The sequence below is a fragment of the Pavona decussata genome, unplaced genomic scaffold, assembly GCF_977016875.1.
Source record: "Pavona decussata unplaced genomic scaffold, jaPavDecu1.1 SCAFFOLD_137, whole genome shotgun sequence".
Taxonomy (NCBI): domain Eukaryota; kingdom Metazoa; phylum Cnidaria; class Anthozoa; order Scleractinia; family Agariciidae; genus Pavona; species Pavona decussata.
Genome location: NW_028145550.1, coordinates 2,109,787 through 2,133,231, shown reverse-complemented (window position 1 = coordinate 2,133,231; position 23,445 = coordinate 2,109,787). Strand labels below are relative to the sequence as shown.

At 38.7% G+C, this 23,445-nt stretch overlaps 2 protein-coding genes across 6 annotated transcripts in view; one reads left to right on the top strand and one right to left on the bottom strand.

Annotated features, from left to right (window-relative positions):
* Positions 1 to 6,173, top strand: part of LOC146467293 (putative FERM domain-containing protein FRMD8P1) — a 13,381-nt gene extending 7,208 nt beyond the window's left edge. For both annotated transcript variants that reach the window (XM_085126210.1, XM_085126209.1), the window contains exons 9-14: positions 723 to 855; positions 1,574 to 1,735; positions 2,459 to 2,511; positions 2,705 to 2,727; positions 3,705 to 3,755; positions 4,542 to 6,173. In XM_085126210.1, coding sequence (XP_084982336.1) covers positions 723 to 855; positions 1,574 to 1,735; positions 2,459 to 2,511; positions 2,705 to 2,727; positions 3,705 to 3,755; positions 4,542 to 4,627 — 508 coding nt within the window. In that variant the 3' untranslated portion in view covers positions 4,628 to 6,173. The remainder of the gene's footprint in view (positions 1 to 722; positions 856 to 1,573; positions 1,736 to 2,458; positions 2,512 to 2,704; positions 2,728 to 3,704; positions 3,756 to 4,541) is intronic.
* Positions 5,412 to 23,445, bottom strand: LOC146467292 (uncharacterized). 4 transcript variants are annotated; one of them, XR_014867814.1, is made up of 15 exons: positions 22,956 to 23,445; positions 21,888 to 21,995; positions 21,233 to 21,382; positions 20,827 to 21,047; positions 19,767 to 19,893; positions 19,417 to 19,572; positions 17,808 to 17,903; positions 17,148 to 17,248; positions 14,278 to 14,407; positions 13,347 to 13,549; positions 12,803 to 12,884; positions 10,341 to 10,466; positions 9,446 to 9,606; positions 5,958 to 7,366; positions 5,412 to 5,538 (listed from the first exon to the last, which is right to left on the bottom strand). XR_014867814.1 is itself a non-coding variant. In XM_085126204.1 (14 exons), the coding sequence occupies exons 1-14, from the start codon at positions 23,274 to 23,276 to the stop codon at positions 7,225 to 7,227; spliced, it is 2,124 nt and encodes a 707-aa protein (XP_084982330.1). In that variant the 5' UTR covers positions 23,277 to 23,445; the 3' UTR covers positions 5,412 to 7,224. The 4 variants fall into 4 exon arrangements, 3 of the variants coding, with proteins under 3 accessions (XP_084982330.1, XP_084982331.1, XP_084982332.1); XM_085126204.1 differs by having other exon boundaries at positions 5,412 to 7,366; XM_085126205.1 differs by lacking the exon at positions 22,956 to 23,445 and adding an exon at positions 22,469 to 22,487 and having other exon boundaries at positions 5,412 to 7,366.

The window sequence follows — 23,445 nt, the reverse complement described above, 5'->3', positions numbered from 1 at the left end:
TGGTAAAAAGCTAAGCTTAGTCAACATTTTGAAAATTCAATCAGAAACATGCCTCTAGGGTGACATATTTTCAGTTTCTGGCATCATGCGTGAATTACATTGCCATTAATGGAACATTGCCGTTAACAAAATAGTGGCACTTTGTACTTGAAAAGATTCAAAACATGTGTTTCAGGGTGTAAGGCTCACACTTGTAATACTTGGTTTAATTTGAAACCTCAGATATTTTGTTGGGCTTCTTGTAACTACTAGTCGGTACGTTGCCATGCTCAGTTTATTTTAAATTAGTTTTAAGTGAATTAAAGCCAGCAAATATTTACAACTGAGTATTCTGTAACACTTCTTTTCAGTATTAGTTTCCCTTATCCAACAGACCAACAGACAGTTACCTTGAATTTTTTCTTTAAGGCAACATGCAACAGTCTTACCTAAGAAAAATTTCAAGGAGCCCACAAGGCAAAACCCAAGATGTAAAGGAGGCCAACATGTGAAGTGCTAGGTGCTGCTGCAAAAAATGTAGGCACCCGGAGCATTTTCTTGGGTGCCTAAGGCTACCAGACTCCTGTCAAGGAGCAACCTTGCTAGCTCTAGAGCATGGCACCATTGAGACTTGAAAGTTATTTAATAATCATTTATTTATTTATTTATTTATTCATTTATTTATTTATGTGTCTAAGCTTTCATATCATGTGGTTCTGATTGTTTGACTCATTTCTCCACAGGAGTGTGTTTTTCCGTGGTCAGATTGAGCGTCCCTCCTCCTCCCTGTTTTCAAACATTTGGGGCAGCTCTGATCTGCCAGTTAGAGTTGGTATAAACAGGGAACGTGTTCATGTGATTGACGACAACAAAAATGTATGTACCGTAACTTCATAGAAAACCATTAGTATACCTGTGGGTATTTTTATTTTTTTTTACAAGGAATCATGTATAATGTACACCCACCCCCACTTACAACTTGCTTTCAACAGTATCTGAAAGTTCATGGGTTCAAATCTGATTAAAGCTAATAGATTGTGTGTGTAAGACAATTTGAATTTCCTTATTAATTAAGTTTCAACACAGCTTGAAGGGCTGTCACAGTAATTTGTTAATTTCCACCTGGAACTGAAAATTTTATACTTGTGTCACATCTATTAGTTAGTCAACACTTGAATCTCTTTACAGACACCAAATTGCCATATTAACTCTTTTGGTAGAACAAAAGTTCATTTCCTCTCCCCAACGATGCAGCACCATGTTTCTTTAGAAACAAACCCCCTTATCCTTGGACATAGAATAGTTTTAATTCATTGTAGAGCTATAGAAAATGAATAAGACGAGACCAACGATGGTTGTCATAATTGTTTAAAGACCAAGTTTTGGTTTATAACAATGAGAAAAAATTTACTTCTCTAAATTGTTAGATGGCTCTGGATTTTGTAGAGTTGTGTGATCACTGTTCTTGTTGCCATAGTTGGTGACAAGCACAGTCTGTACACATTGCTGATATGCTCTTGGAATGACCCCTCGCATATTAAAGTGAAGCACTTGACATCTTGGCTAAATGTCTGTTACATGTTGTGATTCAAAGGACATTCTTTTGAGTCTGGCATTTGAAGAGTTGTCATGGGACTACACACCAGCTCCTGCTATGGAGCCAGATTGCATGGATACATTCTGGCTGGAGTTTGATGCTGCAGATAATGACGGTGATTCACCAGAAGCACAGAGACTGCAGATCTTCTCCAAGCAGGCAAGAATTGATACCCAGAATGTTTTTTAATTTAACTTTTAGGCACTTAATTTTTAGTCTAATCTCTTCTGATTTTGGTCAAAGTTTAGTTGGTTTGGAATTCTGGTTGACTGTGTTTAGATGTGATTTCATATCAAATTGATGAATCAATCAGTCAGTCATCCAGTTGGCCAGTCAATCAACCAGGACCAGGTTATCAGCACTGATACAGAGCTGTTGTTAAGGCCCTTAACCCTCAACACCTGTTACAGTGTATATTCTTGAAAGAACTTTGATGTGGTGGGTGATCTTTACTGAACTTTGCAATTAATGATCATTTTACTCAGAAAAGCAGCAAGATTGTTATGTATGGGAATCTCATTTAAAGCAACATGCGGCTAAAAACTTAATGATGGCCCTGGCACAATGTATTCTGATCAACAGAAGTGCCTTTGATTAGATTGAATTCTGGTTGAAATAAAACAAAATAATTGGTTAGTGGTGCCTGTCAAGTTGATACGCACCATTCATCATTCAAATTCATGAAAAACTTGTTAATCAATAAATTTTAGTGAGTCACTCAATCAAATGATAATTATTATTTAAGTGTCAAATAGTTCATTAAAATAGTTTGGAGGAAACATTTCCCTTTCTTTAAACTGTGTTATATTTGACTGTACATACAGTTTGTCAGTTACTTTGAACTTTCAACGATATTGAATAATTATGTCTTGTTGTTTCCAGGCAGAAATGATGGATGCTATGGTACAATCATGTGTTTTTGATGATCCTTCAGGGTAAGTAAAGCTTTATGTGTAGTTTATTATACAACAGCCTTCAAGAAAACTTTTCCTTTCGTTTGTCACTAGTCACTATACACTGAAATGCAGAGCTTGGTGATAAAACATGCATGATAGGGTGCAGTCTCTTTGCTGTGCTTTTGTCTTTTTTGTCTCATTTTCACTTTTCTTTTCATGTTTCATGTAACAGAGAAGGCCCATGTAACAAACAAGGTGGGTTTTAACAATTTTTATGTTTAATGATGACTGAGGCCTGGTATATGCATAAATTGTATAGCTGAAGGGTGGGGGGGGGGGGTGGGGGGCATACCTATCCTGTTGTGCATTTTCAGATTACTTTTTGTTGTATTGGCTCAGATTCCCCAGAGGTTTTTTTTTTGTCCTGAGGTTTTGCATGTGGCCTTAAATTCCTTCAAGAAACGGTCCTCCAATGTTTTATCCCCTGCTTTGCGCTTTATTTGCAATAAAAAGCTATGACTAAGGGCAAGATTTTGTCATTTTTATCACAAAATGAAACACAAAGCGGCAGATAAAACATGGGAGCAACATTTCCGGAAGGAGTTCAAGGCCATATGCAAAGAGTTAGACTTTGGTGAATTTGAGCTAAAACATCAGTAAGCGATCTGAAATGCACTATAGGATGGTTACGCCCCCCCCCCCCCCCCCTATTTGTAAACCCACACGAACCTCCTTACCATGATTAATACATTGTCTAGTTCAAACGCCCGAGTAAGGGAATTAAGTCCCGTTAAAGACTATGGGAACACAGCTGTGCTGACACTCAATGCAGGCAAGCACTCAGTAACAATTTTTTATTAGGGCATTGTGACGAAACTACACATGTACTCTGAAAAGGAAAATACTGAGGGCCAGTTATTTAAACAAAGTTTAACTTAGGCTGTGGCTTAAGACAATCAGTGGGCCTCCAAATCTGTTTATAAGTGTTTTTTTTCCTGTAAATAGTTTTCTACGGTAGTCTGGGATGCAAGCCTTCTTGCTACCGTCAGCAGCAGCCAATGTTTATATATGATTGGTGGCAAAATTGAAAATGACTTAGAACGTGGTGTTGTTTAATGCCATCTAGACTATCTTTTAATAGCTGACCCTGAAAGGTCCAAAGCCGTCTAATGAGAAATACTACCGTGTGTGACCAGTTAATAAGACTAAGAGATGTTTTCTTCACTTGATAGGAGGTCAGATTCGCTGTAGAATGGAACGACTCAGTCTCTCGACACTTGAAGGTGAGTTTCCTTTCTACTTCCATTAATTAATAATTTTTTTTTAAAATTTATTTTCTAGTAGATAAGATGGTAAATAAACAGACATCTCACTCTAGGACTAAAGAAGGAACCAGATTTAACTACAAGAACACTTTTGCTGCATAGCATTCAACTGAAATGATGCATAGTAAAATTTGTATGTCTGGAGTGCTTAAAACTAGATATTAAGAACAGTCACACGTTTGAGGAATAACCCCGGAATGTTCTTGGATGCTTCATGCTGGGAATCCTGTGATGATAAGCATCACTCCCAGGTAGTAGAAATAATGCTCCTTGTCACTTTATGCTGGGTGTCCTGTGATGGAATAGCATCCCATCCCATCCAGCGGGGAGTAGTCATGCTCCTTGTAACTTCATGCTGGGTATCCTGTGAAGTGATGGACTAAATCCCATCCAGGGAGGAGGAGTTATACTCTAAATCACTTCATCCTGGGAATCCTATGATGGACTAGCATCCCATCTAGGGGGGAGTAGTAAAACTCCTAGTCACTTCATGCTGGGTATCCTGTGAGGGATTGGCATCCCATGAAAGACCCAGCTGGTCATGCTTTTATAGTTGCTTCATGCTATGTACAGACACCGGGTTAAACGTAGCCACAAGAGGGCCAAATGCACCCTAATCCTTTTAATACCAAAAAGTTTTAAATCTGACTACAACTTCATGGGCCAAATTACTTAATAAATTATAATAGGAAAACAAAGCATAACTCTTGTTACCAATTTTTTTTCTTCTCTTTTTCCACTTAGGAGCTTTCGATAGAAAGAAAAAGTCCAACACATCCTTCACTAATCCCTTCAAGAAGGGCCCAAGACGTCAAAGTACAGATCAATGAGTGTTCTATCAGTTCTGCCCTCCCTTCTTGCTCAAGTGATAAAAAGGGCTGTTAGCTATAAGCGGTCACAGGACTGTAGAATTCAACCAATATTTTATTGTAGATACACGGAATACAGCACAGTCAAGATCAAGTTGTAAAATAGTTGCTAGATAGCCTGCAACACCTTACAGCAGAAAAGATGTCTGCTTTTACATGTTACAGTAGTCACTACACAGAAATATTGAAGGTTGCACTTGGGTTTGTAATGGATTTTTTTTGTGGAGGGAGTGTTCTGGTTTTATTTTATTCATTTTTGTATTATGAATTTACAAATATAGGTTGCTTCCAATTTGCACATTAATTTTGTCGTTTTTACACTAGAGATGCATCACATGCCTGTGAGGGACTTCATCAATATTATTAAAAAGACAGAGACGATAGTGCGTCCAGAAAAACCTTTGTGTTTAGTGCATTTCCAAATTCCAATTCGATCCGAAATCTGAAGGCCACAGGTTTGTCAGTCGTAACAATGAGACTGTTAAGTGTCATCGGTTCATTCATTCATTACTTCAGACAGTTTGTCAACATGCATGTTATTATAATAATCTCCTAACCACTCTGTTTGATATTTAAAGGTTAAATGGTCTATATTTTATCTCTCTATTTAGCGCTCATTAATCTTTTTAAAATGGTGCCAAAGAAGGTCACCTCTTTAAAAATTCAGACTGGGAGTTTCAGTTTAGCAGCAGCCAAGGGTAACCAGTGTAATAGTTCAGTGTAAAACAGTGACCACGAGTGTTCGTTAACAATATTAGGTTACTGAGTCATGTCAAATTTTATTTTGCCAACCATGTTTTGTACATTGAGTTTAGAATCAGTAATAATTTACTTCAAAAGTAGATGTATAAATTATTAAAAATAAAATTGTTCTTTATACACTCTGTTTTTTTATAAGAACGTCTAATTTTGGAGCTGAGGCTGAACGTTCTTACATTTTTTGGCGATTTGAGGCTGAAAACGTTCTTAAGATGTTCTTAAATTACATAGACATGTATTTTAGTAAATCACCGAACGCGACCAGGAAACCTATCAAAGTGCATTGCCTGCTGAGATATGGTATCAAGAACTGCTGATTATGACAAACCGAGATGTGTGTCACCATTGTTAATGTTATACAAAACATGCCCTTAAGTATTTTGGTTAATTTACATCAGTGTTACCTTGATTTTTTATACAGATTAGCAAAATAAAAACGTTCTTAATCGACTCTCAGCCTGAGGAATGTTCTTAAAATTTTGGTTAATCTCAGCCTCGACGTTATTATAAAAATAGTTCTTATAAAAAAAACATAGTGTAGTTATTTTGCAGTAGAAACACAAGAATATTATTTGAAATCAGTAGTATTTAGAGTAGTTAGACTAGTGTCTGTAAAGATGGGTGACATCAACAAGAATGCATAGTCACTAGGATAGATGTTGGAGCATTCTGATTAAGACTACAGTAAAGTGAACTTGACTGTATAACTTATTGTATGTAAAAATAAATAACAGCAATGTTGCAGTCATCTGGTCTGAGTGTATTACCTTATGTCAATTAAGACATTTCGAGTGCGGTAATAAAAACAAGACGAATCGCAGAGTTGTATTGGTTATACTAACAAATTCAAGCAAAAGGCAAGAGCACATCCCAATACCACTCTGATGAAGATTCTGCAAACACTTTTTAAAACATTTTGTAGTGTAAGTGCAACTCTCTTAGGAATTGAACCAGCAGGCGCATTGAACTCCAATGGCCTCAAGCTTACAACACTTTCTGTATTCCCAACATATGCCTCTTCGGTTGCTTAATAGATTCCTGTTTATTCTGTGTTCAAGGCTACGTTTTTTCACTTAGGCATAGTCTTTGCACCAGTTCCTTTTGCATTCAGGTAGCACGTCGGTCCATCACTATCTCCGTTAGTCAGTCATTTGTCTATCTTGCCATGCGATCATCTGTCCATCGTCTGTCAGTCAGTCCATGGATGTATTGGTCGGTCAGTCACTACTAACAACGATAAGTCCACCAACCAGCCAATCACGTGGTTGGTCAGTCAGTCAGTCCACCAGGCCATGCAATCATCTGTCCCTTGTCTGTGTGTCAGTCAATAGATCGGTTAGTCGCTCAGTCCGTCATCGAATAGTCCACCAGCTAGCCAATCACATGGTTTGTCAGTCAGTCCACCTGCATGAGCATTTATCTCTCCACTGTCTGTTAAGTCATTCAGTCCATGGATCGTTCAGTCAGTCAGTCAGTCAGTCCGTTAGTCAGTCAACGAACAGTTTACCAGCCAGATAATCACATGGTCAGTCGGTTAGATCGGCAGGCTGGCGACCCATCAGCCACTCCCTCAGTCATTTAGCCGAGTCGGTCAGCCATTTAAAAATTGACCAGCCAACTAATAAATGCCATCTCGAGCGCCTCCATCTCTTAAGGTCAACCCAGACTATTGCGCTTATCCAGTTGCCAAACTTTCCAGTGGTTCCTTGTGGCTCCTGCTATGCCAACACGTGGATCCTGAGCGATCCTGTAAATTCTATTATAATTATTATTGTTGCCTGTTGATTTTGTATCCATGGCTATCTCTTTCTCTTGGTCGTTAGTGGTAGCAGATCTGGGCTGAGCTTTGTCCAGCCATGGAGAGCCAACAGAAGACATCCAGTTGTTACAAAAGGCACCAGCAACAACCACGCAATGTCATCTTTAAAATGGAGGTTAAAACTGAGGAATAATCAAATGGTTCAAAGTGAATGGTTTGAACCCAGAATTCTCAGTACTGAGTTATCGTCGAGGAGAGAATAGTCCTGAAAAGGACTGTTGTTGGTCACATTGATGGAGGTTTTGACATCCTGAGAGGAAGTCGTGTTCATAGCAAAGTAAATGGGTATCATCGGATGATGGTATTGTTTCTGATTTATTCACAGAAAAATACTCTACAAGGAGAACGATGGTAACGACTTATTATAGGAAATTAATGCTTATATTCATTAAGTCGGCGAACTCTTGTTGGCAAACTCTACGGTAAGTAACTAACGCTCCTGACACATAGCGTTATTGTTTAAATCCGAGTTTGGCGAAAACTATTGTTATGTCGTTTCTACTGCGTTTGAAAAAAAAATCAAGTCAAATGCGAATTTACCAACGCCAACACGTTGTTGATAAAGTTAGCGAGATTAGAGGCTAGTTGCGTTTGGCGCCAACAGTTTAGAATGCGGAATAGGCGTTAGGGAAGTGGTCAAAATCACTATACTCGAACAGGACCCACCAAAATCAAAATAGATTGTGGCCTCTGCCTGCACCCCTCTTCCTCAACCTCAAAAGATGGTGTCTTTATTGCATAGCCACCCCTCTTTCCAGCAGTAAAAAATGACAATGAGATTCCAACCTCACTTTTCTTGTTTATCTAGCAATGCTGACTCTTGCTAGCTGAATATTCTATGTCAACTCTAATTTTAAAGCCAATAAAATTTTGTCGGTAATGTTCACGAGATAGGTGGTGTCTTCGATAACCACCTACCACAGACAAGGTGGGTCCTCTTCGAACAAACTTGTTATGACCAGTTCCCTTATTGTTTTGTTTTTTAGAGCGCGGAGTGCGAGTCATGCGCGACGGGAGGGGCTTGCCTCCGCTTGCCTGAAAAATGCACAAAATAACGCCTGTTCTGCAGGCTACCAAACACTTTCACAACACGTTTGCCAATTGCTCTGTATTTGATGAGTGAATGCCGACTTGGATGAAATCAAATAAGCGAGCGAGCGTTTCTCATGTGTATCAGTTTGTTTTGTCGTCTTAAAGAGCCCTTGGACGCTAATTAACGCAAATTAAAGGGGGAGGGAGAAGGTAGTTCGAAGCAATGGAAATCAACGTGAGTAAAACGGCAGTAACACGAATGTGACTATTGTGAGAACAATAATTCACTTGAAGTATTTGGCGAGATGTAATAACACAATGTTTCACGTCAAACTTGGTCGTAACGTAAGTGAACGACACAGATAAAACTCTCGTGCAGGCTGAATCACGAGTGGCGACCTTCCATCGCCCGTTCCGAAGTTCATAAAGGGACTGGACCCTAGTTTACATATTCTCCAAATTGTGTCATATGAAGAAATCAAAGATAGAAAGACTGCATAAAAATTAGTACGTTTACCAAGTTTGGTTAAGCTTCATTGCGTAGTAACCAGGCTGTGACCTGTCAAAGGTCGCCCAAATTCCAAAAAGTGTCTAATTCTAAGATGGTGTCCTCCAAATCCATACAAAGTGTCTAATTTTTCCAATTAGAGAGCCTTCTACACGGTTGCAATCTAACGACAGAACCTCAAATTTAGTAAACTGGCTAATTTCAATGTGATATTTCTTGTGATGGACCCCACTTTCTGATTAAATGAAAATTTAAAAACTTGTCCCCAGTCTCTACTAGAACTTCGACCGGAACGAGCAATGCAGTAGGTCCAATGCTGCTGAAATTCAGGGAGACTTTCGGTGAACTAACAATCATGGACAAAACTAGTTTAGGCAAAACCCAAAATGCGCGTGTATTTCTCCTGCCCCCAAACGACCCAGGATCGTGTAAAACATTCCCTCCCCTTTACCCTTCACTCAAAATATTTTGAATATATGATGGTTTATACGGCTTCTTTTCAGTGAAAGAACAAGATTGTTAAAGGGGAGAGATGGGCTGAATTGCCATGTACGAACGTTTGACTTGCACTCAAAGTGTATCATTATTTTTACCAAAATTATGAACCATCATTACGGCGTCTTCTAAAGCACCCAGTTTATATCGTTAAATCATTTCCCACCTTGCATGTAGAAAGCTGTGAAAACACTGTCCGTGTTCAGTGGTGAGTTGTACTGTCACTAATGCTCTGCATGGCTGTGAAGGGGCTGGTACTAGTTCAGTATATATACCAGGAAATCTGCAGGTCTTCTTGAAAACTGCAAGACGCTGTCCAACGATAATCTGCGGGACAAGCCAGTCTGTTCATTAATTCGTCGGTCGGTAAGACAATCACTTAATTACATAATGAACCCGTCCGTCAGTCAGATAGCTGGTTAGCCACTCAGGCAGTCAGTTAGCCAATCATCCATTAAGCCTGGTTCACACTAGCAACAAGCGAAGGAAGCGGAATCGGAATTGGGGTCGGAATCAGAAGAATCTTCTGACCTAGTGTGAATCAATACGACGGAAGGCGAAGCAGAAACGGAAGCTTCGCTTTCGCTCAAAATGGCGGAAGGCCGCCATGTTTTCCCTTCTAAATCTCGGGTAAAGTTATTGGAAATGAGCTATGTGATTGGTTGATTCTTGTGCTTGCGCTTACGGTTCCCATTAACCAGTTCACTCTTGATCGCAAGCGACAAAATCAAGCGGAATCGGAAGAAAAAGGAAACGTTCTAATCCTTGGAATTCCGATACCGTCGAGCTTACGATCGCGATTCCGTCTCCGTGTTTTTATTCACGGTGGAACAAAAGGTTCCTTACGCTTCCGATTCCGGAAGCGTGAACCAGCCCTTTAATCAACGGGAAATACACAACCAAACAACAAGTTACACTGCTGCTAAAGCGTTGTTTTCCATAATGAATCATTACATTAAAAGAGATAATGAGCACTGGAACTGTGAAATCGCTGAACGCCTAACACTATTTCATCATTAAAAGCTGATTTCAGATTTTAACGATGATTCAATTTCACAAACCTTGATGTTGTACTCCTTCCCTTTTACTTCTTTGGGCTGATCATCTTTGATCTCGAACTCCACAGGAAACGATCTACCACTAATCTTGGTATTTTGCTGACATTTCTGAGTTAATCTCACTCCAACCTTGTTCAAGAAACAAAAAGTCTAAGGAAGTTTTCTTTTACTTAATAGGGAGCTAAACCTGGTTTTCACTAGCGACACAAGCACAAGTGCAAGCATAAGAACGCTTATTTCACCGTAAAAACGGCCTCGACGCAAGCATAAGCACAAGGGAAAGCACAAGGATCAAAATTTTTCCTTCAGTTTCTTGTGCTTGTGCTTGCGTCGCGTTCATTTTCGCTTGACATAAAGCTCTTATGCTTGTGCTTGTGCTTGCTCCTGTGCTTGCGTCGCTAGTGAAAAGCAGGCTTGAGCAACGACGACGGCGACGGCAGCGAAAACGTCACCATTAAAATGAACTCCCGTTTTTTCAAACGTCGTCGGGATTATTTCAACTCGCTTTAAATGTCAATGTAGGTGAAATTTCTTGGAGTTGAATTCTTAGAGACCTCACCCAAGTTTAGAAAGAGAGAGAAAAATTCGTCGTTGTGTGTTTACGTCCTCCATAAAACACCGTGTAGCCGCTGCTAATTACACTCAGCTCTACTTTAACACTTTATTGATATCTTCACCATTGCAAAGTAACTCATCCCGACGGTAAACAAATCCGTACCAGAACGGTTCTTGAAATACAAAGATTAAATAAAAGATGTTAAAAATAATACTACAAGTAAACGACATGGAAAGCAACTGAGAAACAATAGAAAACGAACGACTAACACAAGAACGTACCTTATCGGTGATTCTACAGAGAATTAATCAAGACGGGAAGAACGGCGAGACACAACTATACAAAACTGAAAATGATGCGCACACTGAAAACTTATGCAAGAAAACTGGCTTAAAAAGGGGTAAAAAAAGGAGTGACGGAAAGGCTATTTACATACATAATGAACTATAAAGGTGTGGGGGCGAAAGGTATGAAAGATGTAACACACACAAATAAAACAAAAGTAAGTGAAAATTAGTCGCGCAGAAAAATAAAATAAAAAGCTATAACTCGCTGTAACACACCGCATCAGGAAATTTCACGTCCTAGTCGTGCAGTGACGGTAAAGAAATGTACCAAAAAGTGTAATGCAGGTGCAGAGTTGTTGTTTATTAAGCCTATTGCTTTTTTGAAGTTCTCGTTGCCGTCGCCGTCTTCGTTGCTATAGCTCCCTAATTATAAATCAAAGGACCTTCGCCAATTAATTGCATGTCAGGTTAGTCTGTTGTAGACACCTTAGGGTGGTTTCCAATTGAGTGTCGAAAGTAATTCGCGTTCGCTTTGGTTTTGCGTTTATTACGTCCTCAGCCAATGAGAAGCAAAACCAAAACCAATCGTGACCCGCTTGCAAACGTTTTCCCGCGCTTAGCGCCGGTTACCTTTATTTGCTTCGAATTCTGATTGGCTCGTTGTGTTGTGTACGTCTGTTTCGATTGGTCAGAGTAAAATTACTTTGATTTTGGTTTTACGACAGTAAGATGAAAACCGCTCTTAACAAGAATCTTATTAGTTTAATGGAGCGCTTTTAAAAGAAAGTTTGAGTTTGTTTTGGTTTTGCCTTACTACGATAAGTGGTTATCGCAACAAAAACTTTCTTCACTTTTCACCATTTGGACTTGAAGTAAAAACAACAAATTGCGACTTGCTGTCCTTGTGTGCACGCATTTTTCCGTCTTAACGCCCTTTACAACGAACTTGTTCCGAGCCCAGATTGATTCGTTGTTGTTTAGAGGGCAGGGATGACGCAGTGGTGAGAGCACTCGCCTCCCAACAATGTGGCTCGGGTTCGATTCCCGGAGTTGACGCCATATGTGAGTTGAGTTTGCTGTTGGTCTTGTCTCTGATCCGAGAGTTTTTCTCTGGGTTCTACGCGATATTCCTCCCTGCACAAAAACCAACTCTTCTAAATTCCAACTGACTGTACCTGGAACACACGGACACCTTTAAACTACCTCCTGGAGCACTTTCTTACTCATTGGGAAAACAAATAACATTTGTTTTTTGTTGTTGTGATTAGCTAGAGTGATTCTGTTTTACGACACTAAATTGGAAAACTATTTTAGAGCGGTTTCCAATTGAGTGTCGTAAAACCAAAACCAAAGTAATTATTCTGGCCAATCGCACAAGATGTAAACAACACAACGAGCAAATCAGAATTCGAAGCAAATACATGTAACTGGCGCCAAGCGCGGGAAAACACGTGCGGCGAAAACACGATTGGTTTTGGTTTGGATTCCCATTGGTTGAGAAAGTGGCGAAATGAGTTTTGTTAACCAATCACAGAGCGTAGTAATGCAAAATCAAAGCAAACGCGAAATTACTTTCGACGCTCAATTAAAACCGCTCTAATGCTGACTAAATGTTAGTTTACCTTTCCAGAGTAAAAAGTTGATCCACTGCAAGGTAGAGTTTCTGCTGGCCAGGAAAATAGCTCATTCATATCTGAAGGAAGACTGATCAAACCGCACATTATTAATTCAACGTCCTCATGCGAGAGGGGCGTAACTGTCAATTTGGGAAAACAAAAACTTTGCAAGCAGGTGCTCAACACGTGTCGTATGACATGTACAAGTAGGTGCACTTTTTGTAGTTGAACCTTTTCTCCGCACTTTCATCTTGTACCCAGCACTAGAGTACATGTAAGCCGCGCAACAGAGCATGTCACAAGCAAGTCGCCACCACATTACGACACATATTGCTCTTTAATAGATGTCTTGGTCACGTCCTCATAGATTTATTGAAATAGTAATACTATAACAGGTAGCTTAAGAACATCTTAAGAACTTTTTCCGGATCAAATTGCCAAAAAACAAGAACGTTCAGCCTCAGCTCTAAAGTTCTTGTTTTGACTTTTTGAGCCAAAAGTCACCGCAACTTGAAGAGCCCCCATTAATCCAAACATACAAATCCTTTACCTGTTTGTAACTGTATCCGGTGTGTTTGACAAACACAAAAGTGTTCCATCATCAGTGCCCAACACAAGCTCCAGACCTGGTCTGCCTGTTAACAGGTCAGCACTGACAGCAGCAGATAACACAGGCTTACCAACACTGATCAGCTCTGTGCAGCGATCACTGCCTCTGATGATTGCAATCTGGCCATCAACAAGGGGAATGATCTGAAATCACAAAGGAACAACTGAAAGGTCAGGAAGCAGGCCAACTTCTCACCCTCGTGTTTCTGCGGCTGGAGAAATGAAACCATCTTGGAGGTACAATGTGACATGTGTCCTTAGTATGCTTTCAACAGAAAAGCCTATTCTTTAGAAACAGCAGCTGAAGTTAGAAGAGCAGAACAAATGTTGCCCCTGGTTACTAGAAACACCATATTTTAGAGTTTTAATATTGAAAAAATATCTTGTTAACTTTTTAATACTTGCGCCCTGAAATTCCAGGATTTAAATACTTAGTGACAAGCCTAAACATTCCACCCTGCATCTTTCAATGTTGTATTTCAGTCTTTGGAAACGAACTCTCTAATCAAGAAAGTCACTACAATCGAACCTCTTTATTACGGACACCAAAGGGACAGGAATAAGTGTCCGTGTTACAGAGGTGTCTGTTTTAGAGAAGTAGGCTTTATGTGGATTTCGGTCTTTCAGGGACCAAGTGAACTGTCCGTAATAGAGAGGTGGCCGTATTATAGAGGTGTCCGCAAGGAGAGGTTCGACTGTATATGCGATTCTCTCCAACTGACCAAAAACGAAACTGTGGTTTAATGAAAAATACTAAAATTGCAGTCAGGAGTGGACATAATACAATCTTAAACGTGTGTGACTCTGACTTGAAAAAATCTTAAAACAAAACTATGGTTGTACTGACAAACATAACACCATCCAGTACTTACTATATCTGAGGCAGCGTTTTCTCCAGGGATGAGTTTAGTGATCAGCACTGTCGCTCGTACCTCACTCGGTAACTTGACTGGCCATCCTTGCAATACTTTCCCGGTGTCTCCTTCTAGAACCCACACGTACCTGTAACACGTTGTGGCAAGTTCACTGCTAGTGCTTATAACTAAAAGTGGGCCGATACCAGTTTTCAAATCGATCCGATACGAGTACGATATTTTTCGTTATTAATAACGATACCGATATTGTGACGTCATCTTCTCAAACTCATTAATAATTCAAAAGTTAAACACAAAGGAAGTCATGCACCGTGACCTGTTTGGATATCTGATGAAAAACTCCTCGTTTTTGCATCCTTAATTTCTCCTTCAAAATCAGTTTGTTTGAGAAGTTATATCAAACACTCGTCACAGTGTTTCAACACAATATCTTAAACCTCGAAGTTCGTCAAAAATACTCCGCTACGCGTCATATTTTCAACTCTCTTCTCGGTGTTTGATATGTGATGAAACACTGTGTCTCGTGTTTGATATATTACATCCAGGACTTTTCTGTGATGTTATCACCTACACTTTAAAAACACTCTTTATGGTCCGTAAACTTTAAAGAAAAAACAAAACACAGCTCTAGCAATAATAACAGTACATACACAAATTGAAAATTACTGGTTTTCGGCACTAAAACAGCCTTCACTTATTCAAGTTGGCGGTCACGTGAACAGGGATCGAAATTTCTCACAACTATCGATTTTTCAAGGAAACCTCAGTATCGATTATATCAAGTATTTGGTATCGTTATTGGCCTACCGTTAAAGTGCTACTATGACGAAATTCGCATCTTTCAAATCTAAGCCATTTTAAAACATAAACAAGTAGTCTGTACGAGAAGAAGAATGCTGTTTACTATTTTCAAATATCTCTTTTTGTTCCAGAGATATTCAAGTTTTTAAAATATGCAAATTAGCCAATTGACGACGTTATAAGATCAACCGAATTTTAATGAAATATTATGAAAAAAGATATCTCAGCCAATTTGTATCAGAAATGCTTGATTCTTTCCAGTGACATTGTTCTAGGTGTGCTCCACAATATGAGCTTATCAGTTTTGTTACCATGGCAACATACTGGGGTTCCAGTCCCCTCTGATACTTAAGGCTTTGCTGGCCACAGTTGGCGTTCTGTTTTGATATTTGCCAATGGTGCATCATCTGCATGATCCAGCAAGCGTATAAACTTATATGTTAGGTCAAGTTCGTGGCCTTGTTAAATGTTTTTCAAGCTGAAAATCACTAAAATATTGAAATCAGGATGGAGGGGACTGGAAAAGAGTGAGTTGCCATGGGAACCGAATTTTTTATAGCTGTAGGTGTATTGCCTTTAGAACTATTAGCCTACCAGGTTTCAATGATCTCTGCTGTAAATTGACTGATAGCTCTATTTATATACTTGATTTTATATTGAGTTGATAGCATGACGTCATCAGTCCTCTCATTTACATATTTTACACATTTTTCAAAGTTAAATATCTCCGGAACCAATGCAGATATTTAGAAAAGGTAAACGGCGTTTTTAATCTTTCCTAGAATTCTATGTGATAAACCTTAAGATTCAAGAGGTAAAAATTTGATCACAGTAGCACTTTAATGATAATAGGGACTTTAAGAAACCACAACGGAGACGCCAACGAAAACATCGCTTGAAAATATAAGTTCGTGTTACTTGCACTACTTCGCGATTATTCCAATTCGTTCAACTTGTACAATGTGGCCGAACTATCCAGTAACAGAACAGGTGGGAACGGCGTTCAAGTTGAGACAGAGATTAAAAAATTTATCGTCGTGTGCTCACGTTCTCTACAAAAAATGGAATTTGGTTATTTCACGTTGTTTGGCCGAGCACGGTGGAGAAATGTACCAAAATTTATAACGCACGTGCAGGGCCTTTGTTTTTCTCATTATATCCTATTGTTTTGTGATGTTCTCGTTGCCGTTGCGTAATAGCTTCTTAAACTCCCTAATGCCACTGATAAATACACACATTCGTCAAGGAAATGTGCATTACTATAGTCTCTCCAAGTTTCACTTAGGAAAACGATCAATTATCAATTATTATCTTTATAAAATAGAGTAACCTTCAAGCCTTTGTATACATGTAGGTAAAAAAATGTTTAAAGTCATGTGTTATAGCAACAGTAGGCTTATCGGCTGAGAGAGGTATCAGTCATTCGTGTCAAATAAGGATTAAAACAGATTTGTGATAAAACATTTTCAACATAATTTTAGGTCTCTGGAAAACAGCTATAACTTCCATGCAAAGATAACAGTCCACATATCCCTGAGAAAAATTGATTGCCGTTCTGTGGTAAGAGTGAACACGTTTACAGTGTAAATGAATACAACATCTGAAAGTGGACTGAAGTAAGGAAAAACTATAGGCGAATCTTTGTTTACACTTTCTGCCTCATTAACATATGCTTATCATTACCTGATGACACTAATAAGATAGAAACTCTGGATATCGAAAGGGCATAACAGTTTCAGTTTTCTCTGAAAATTTGAGCCCAATACATCGGGTGGTTTCGGAGAAATTCTCTTCTAAAAACTCGAAATTTTACAGAGAATGTATGGCTCATTAACTTTTTTGCCATCCAGCAATTTCGCAGTTTTCGATGGCTGATATTTTCTTCAACATTGCTTGCAAAGAGCTGAAATTGCACAAATTGCTCAACTTAATCAGCTCTTTCAATTTTTGCATTTAGTTCATACAAGTATATACGACCACGGCTTCTATGAGTTAAGTCGTATGCTAATGAGGAAAAATGTAAACAATGACGTTAGCAAAGATTCGCCCATACTTTGATCACATACCCATCAAAGGTTGCAACAACAGCCTCCATGAAACCATCTCCATCAACATCAGCAACACGAATTCCTGCTGCACTTGAACTGGAAACTGTAGCCTCCCAAACCTAAACAAAAAAATACAGAAGGGATAAATCATACTACAGTTGAATATCCATGGGCCATCACTTAAAGAATGATACTGCTAGTAACAGAGATTTTACTGTGAGTTAACATTGTTCAAATATTTGATTAACAACCTTTTTTTTGTACCATGAAATTGCTCTTTAGAGCACTGGGATGAAAAATGAAACGATTCCTCTAAGGAAGAAATGATAAACCATAATCAGTTTTAAGCAGTTTTTCCAAAATACTCAAAAGGAACTTGAAAAACTTGGCCACTTTTTGAAGCTGCAATCCATTTCCATCCTAGCCATCTGCACCCAAAGATGAATGATACTAGTTTGTATACACTAGAAGGGTTATTGTCAACTAAACGGAACCATTATTTGGCTATTGAAAGTGATACTACAAATAGGTAACATTCTAACTGCCCCTTTAATATTAATTTTAGGGCTTCATAGCCAGCTACCAGGCATGACCAAAAATGGTTAGGCATTTGCTCTCCTATTTCAGCTAGAATAGGAAATAAAATAAGGAACAAAAACATTCAAGGTAGGCACTAACCATTTTGCCACTAAGGTCCTTACAAGCAATATTACCACTGTTATCAATTGCCAAGATTTCAAATGAACCATCTTGATTAACATCAGAGGCAATAACCTAAGATAAGACAACCACAGAAAAGAGATCAAAACAACATGATCCATAGAGAAACAATGTAACTATTAAAGCACTAGGGTCCAGGGCAAAAGCATGTCTCATGTCCTACTAAACAGATGCAATTCTCCTTCTCCAATAATACCAAAATAATAGGCTCCTCCTATACTATACTGCGGACAAAGTGTAGTCTCTCCTTTTCCTTCTACATTACTGATATAGTTCAAAGCCCTTTACACTACAGATGTACTTCAGTCCCTCCTATACTACTAACTCAGTGTCTCCTATGCCACTGATGTAGTTCAGCTCCTTCATTCATACCAATGTAGTTCATTCCTCCAATGTACGTAATAGTATAACTATACTGATGATGTGCTTCAAGCCCTCCTTTCCTATTGAATATGTAATTCAGTCCCTTTACTGTATAGTTCAGACTCTTTTATATGGTACTGAATGTAGTTCAGTCTTTCCTGTCCTACTGATGTTATTTAGCCTACTACTGCAGTTTAACCAGTCTCTCCTATACTGATGATGTACTTTAAGCCCTTCTTTCCTACTTATGTACTTCAATCCCTCCTATACTACTATATGGTTCATATTCTTGTTACTGATATAGTTTAGTCTCTACTTTGTCCTACAGTAAACATAGCTCAGTCCTTCTTGTCCTACTGAGGTAGTTCAGTCAGACCTCCTATACTACAAATGTAATTGAATCCTACATCCTATATGACTTCCCAGTTTGGCCCCTCATTTATACTCAGTCTGATGCAAGTTCAGCCCCTCTTATACTACTGATGTGGTTCCGTGCTTCATATACAACAAATGTAGTTGAGCTCCTCCCGTAATACTGAATGATGCAGTTCAGTGCCACCCCCCCCCCCCCATACCAGTGATTCCTCCCCCCTCCTCTTCAACTACAGTTCAGTTTAGTTCTTACATGATACATGATACATATTTTTGAATCTGCAACTTTTTCTTTCCGGATACGGCTATGACGTCCACACGCATCTGGCGAATTCGCAAGCAAATCCGGACATTTTTGAATCCGCTCTCCAGAGAGGAACTTTTTGAATCCGATAACATTGTTGCGGATTCGAAAATATCCGGATACGTGTGGACGGGGTCTTAATGTATGGTCCCGGGGGTAAAAACAGCTAGTTTTATATTTTTCCCAAGAGACCTGATGTTTCCTGAGATGAAGTCAAGGAAATCATCAGGACTCAAGAGAAAACAAAACTAACTACTGTAGTTTCCCGAGGGACCATACATTAAGTGCTTTGTTATATATTTAGACTTTCCCTTCAATAATCGCAGCAAAACAAACAAACAAACAACTGAGGAACAACTGCGGAATTGTATCCCAGTCGGGATACATTTGTATTTGATCAGAGGCACATGACCAACAATCAACCAATCACAGTGCTTGTTTTGTTTAGCAAAAGTCTAGGTGTATAACAATAAATGTTATCATACCACTTGAACTTAGTTACAAATAGGAATTTAGAAAAGCATTTACTTGTCCAGGAATGCTGTCCATAGCACTTAAAAACTGAGGTTCTGTCATGGAGTTCTTCACAAGGTAAACACTTCCTGTTGAAGTTCCTACAACAACACCAGTGCCAGGCACTAAGGATGCAGCTGAAAGCACATACCCAGGATACTGACTTGTTCTCTGGAAAACGAAAAGGGAGATTAATTAAGCAGCTACAGTACATCTTCACAGTATTTCCTCTGCATTTGCTTCATGTGATCAAGGATTGCAAATTTGGTGGAATTTGTTCATGTGCATTATTCTTGAAAGATCATTTGCCACACTCATAAAGTCCATTCTTATGGAGAAATATTATGGAGAAATAAACAACTCACCCTAGACACCTCCAAAATCGAGGAAAACACAAGCTGCTTTGTGTGAAGGTTGAAGACTATCACACCACTACCAAGGTAATTCTGAAGTTCTTCTGATGACAAACCCTTGCCTGGCGGTGATGACGGACTGCGCAGAAACAAGATCGTGAGGAAAGAACACAGTCACATTTTTAGAAGTTTTAAGTAACTTAGAGTCAGTTCAAATGTCCTACAGTACTTCGCTCATGCTAAACTCATTTTCATTATGGCTTGATTGGAAAACAGAAGGAAAACAACCGTGAGTCGATACAGTAAAGTGCAACTCCATCAACGTGACACCAATAGCTCATAAATATTAATTTAAAAACTTGCTCCTGCTAATGGGTGATAACGTTAACTTAGCTTGTTGTGTCATCTGGCAACTTACCATTCTCAGCTCAAATTAAACCGAGAAGATGCAATCCATTCTCCAATCCTATAGGTTCGACCTCCAGCCATGTGGCTTTTGTATACACCCATGTTTCTTCCTAGGAGGGGATTGCAGGCATCGGAAACACTCAGTTTCTCAAAACCTGAGCATCCTCCACTTTTTCAAACAGGTTTGTGGATAATTATACTAACAGTATTTAGGCCAACTTTCAGTTGAGGACAATTAAAATACTTAAGGACAGTGCCTCCTAATACAGAAGTATTTTTGGCCAGTTTATGACTGTGCAGGAAAAGCAGATCTTAGCAAGGGCTATTGGAATCCAGAAAGAAAGTTGGGGGTAACCATGCAGTTTTTAGAGATAATTATAAACAATAATTCTAAAAAGTGCTAAAATACAAAGCAATGTATGGCATTTTTAATCAAATTGAAGCTTTATTATCTCTGAAAAATGCATGGTTACCACCAATTTTCTTTTTAAATACCAAGAGCACTTGCTAAGTTCTACTTTCTCTGCATAGTTTTAAACCGCGCAAAAATATCCCAGTATTTAGTAAGCACCACTCATAGGAGACTGAGCATCTCGAGATGCGCAGCACATATGCATCATAACAAAAAAAGGCACTGTCCTTAATATCTTCTGGTGTTCCTCACCCTTTGTCTTCAAAATAGAAATTGGTAGGTATGACAAGTTCTTCTTCTGATCCATCATCATTGAAGTCTGTGATCAACGGTGTGGATAGGATATGTGGGTCAACATAAACAGCTGATCCATCTGTGGATAAACCAGATGGACGCACACCAGGATGATAATTGGACCAAAAAGTGTAATAATCACCATAGCTACTGCTTGTGTTTGAAATACTCTGTTTATCCTGAGGAACAAAGAAGTGTTTGTTATGTTTACATCAATAATTTATTTTAGTGCAGAGCATCACAGATGACATGGTTTATCCTCCTATAATGACTACATCAATGGGCAAATGATAAATAAATATTATGACTGATATTAAAAGTACAATAATTGAATTTGTAGATTGATAAATTAACAGTTTAATACCTTAGGAAGTTTTGGGTTTATAGTAAACTCTGCAAATGAAGCCAATCTGGCTGACTTTGTTGGTTTGGAGACAGAGCTCATGTATTCAGTGTTTTTTATTAGCCGCGAGTCTATGAAAAACCAGTCCTTCTTTAATACCAGAGGAGGAACCTGCCAAATGATTTGACAAAAATATTGCCATAAGAATATTACAATTTATAATGAATTATAACTTATTATTCTATATAGGGTGACCAGTTTTAAAATACTGTCAATACGTTTTTAGCCACATGTTGCATTGAACTTTACACCTGCGACAGTGTTGCTACATGTATTGTATGACTTGTGGGTAAAGTTAACCAATGACCATCAAGATCACCTGTAACATCAAGGATTCTTCAGGAGTGCAGTGTATCATCCGTAACAGATGTACATGTTACAGGTTATGATCCATAATGATAGCCCAGTGGTCACTAGGTGTTTTACTCATTCAGATATCTATATGCATGTTAACATGAAAAAACAAATATTACTGCCCTGTCTCAAATAAATTAACAGCCATCCATTGAATTGACTAAACAAAATTAGCTCCCCCACCCAACCTCCTGGCACTAAATGAAATCTTGAACTATATGTTAGTTAGGGCTTATATAATTAATATATACATATCTCTTACCAGGAATGTCTCCCCTTCCAAAATAGCGCCATCATTCCTGGCAAAGATCACAATGCCGTCTGCAGTAGCTAGCAATACTTCACGCATTCCGTCATTGTCATAGTCATACTAAAATACACAAAAGTGCAGGAAAAGAATGATATGAGATCATCGTAATGTGACATGAAATTTGTAAATTTATAAAGAAACAATACTTTGTCCGTAGTTTCAAGCGGTATCTTGACTTTTGTCAGTGCTTTCAACCATGATCTTTGAAGACAATTCATATCAGAACTTAGGAAAGCTTTGTAAACATGACCCTGAATGTAACATTTCCACTCTGTCTTATGAATAATTTTATGTACTAAAAAAAATAAAAAGTACAGTTCTTGTTCAGCTCTATATTAATAAATGTTGTTAGAACAGACATTCAAAACTGGCCACAACGAACAATACAAAAGGGAGGAGAATGATTTAGATGAGTTTTTATTAAAATATCTTTAGGATTTACAAACATACAGTTTGGAGATCAAGATCTCCAACCTCCAGCCCTGGGACTGGTGAAGTTTTAGTAATCTGTTTGTACCAGCGCACTTGGGTACCTGTGAAGATCATACTGCACACAGTGCACGTAGACTGTAGACTGGGTTATAATCCCATCATTGCATAAGCAAGTATTTCACCTATAGTAATAAAGGGTTGCCTAGAAACTGGTCCCAGGAGTATCCGTTCACTGGAGGTTTGACTATAGGTGGTTTGCAACCAATCCCTAGAGATCCAAAAGACAATGGTGTGGCAGCCATGTTGGATGACAGAACCTTTTGTTTTGTCATCCAAGTCAACATGGCCGCCATGGATCTCCAGGGATTTTGTTGCAAACCACCTGTAGCTTGAATTCATTAAAATCAAATTCACCAAAAAATTATTAAGTGAACAAAAACATCAATAAGAAATGTTCAATGAAAGATAAACCTCATCTCTATAGTTCAAAATTAAGCTCACATAAACTTTCAAAATATTAAAAAAAAAAAAAAACAGTTGGTAGGTTTAAGCTTAAAATATACTGTAACATAAATAGGTTTCACGTACCAGCAAAGGCGCTGCAAAAATCATTTTTCCAGAAAGAGTGACTGGCCAGCCGGGAAGCTCCTGTCCTGAGCGACCATCCACGACTGACACTTGACCATTAAAAGAAGTTACCAGTACATCTTTTACATTATCTCCATTGAAATCGGCTAGCAATGGGCTTGAAACAACAGGAGATGATCCTACATCTGCCTGCCATACAGGCTCCAAATTACGGTGACAGTCGTGAGCTTCTGAAGGTAAGAAAATGCTACAAAATAAGCTCAAAGCCACCAAGACTATCATCCTCCAAAAAGTTATTGTTTTTGTCTGCGGCGTGCACATCTTAGCAAGGGGAAATGTTTTCTTGGTGTGATTTTGTCGATGAATAACACATTAAGTTTTAGTTACGGTAAGCAATCTTTAAAAATGTTTCGAAAGAGGGAAAAATCGCAACGAAAAAATGCAGAAAACTTTTGTTTTGTTCCTAAATCTGGCCGCCATTTTGTCAGAG

Excerpts from the sequence above, each read along its gene's own strand:
- LOC146467292 (XM_085126204.1), bottom strand. The coding sequence starts at position 23,276 with ATGTGCACGCCGCAGACAAAAACAATAACTTTTTGGAGGATGATAGTC. Across the intron at positions 21,996-22,955 it reads TTTTTGCAGCGCCTTTGCTG|TATGACTATGACAATGACGG; the intron begins GTACGTGAAACC and ends TGTGTATTTTAG. Across the intron at positions 13,550-14,277 it reads AAAACGCTGCCTCAGATATA|ATCATTCCCCTTGTTGATGG; the intron begins GTAAGTACTGGA and ends TTGTGATTTCAG.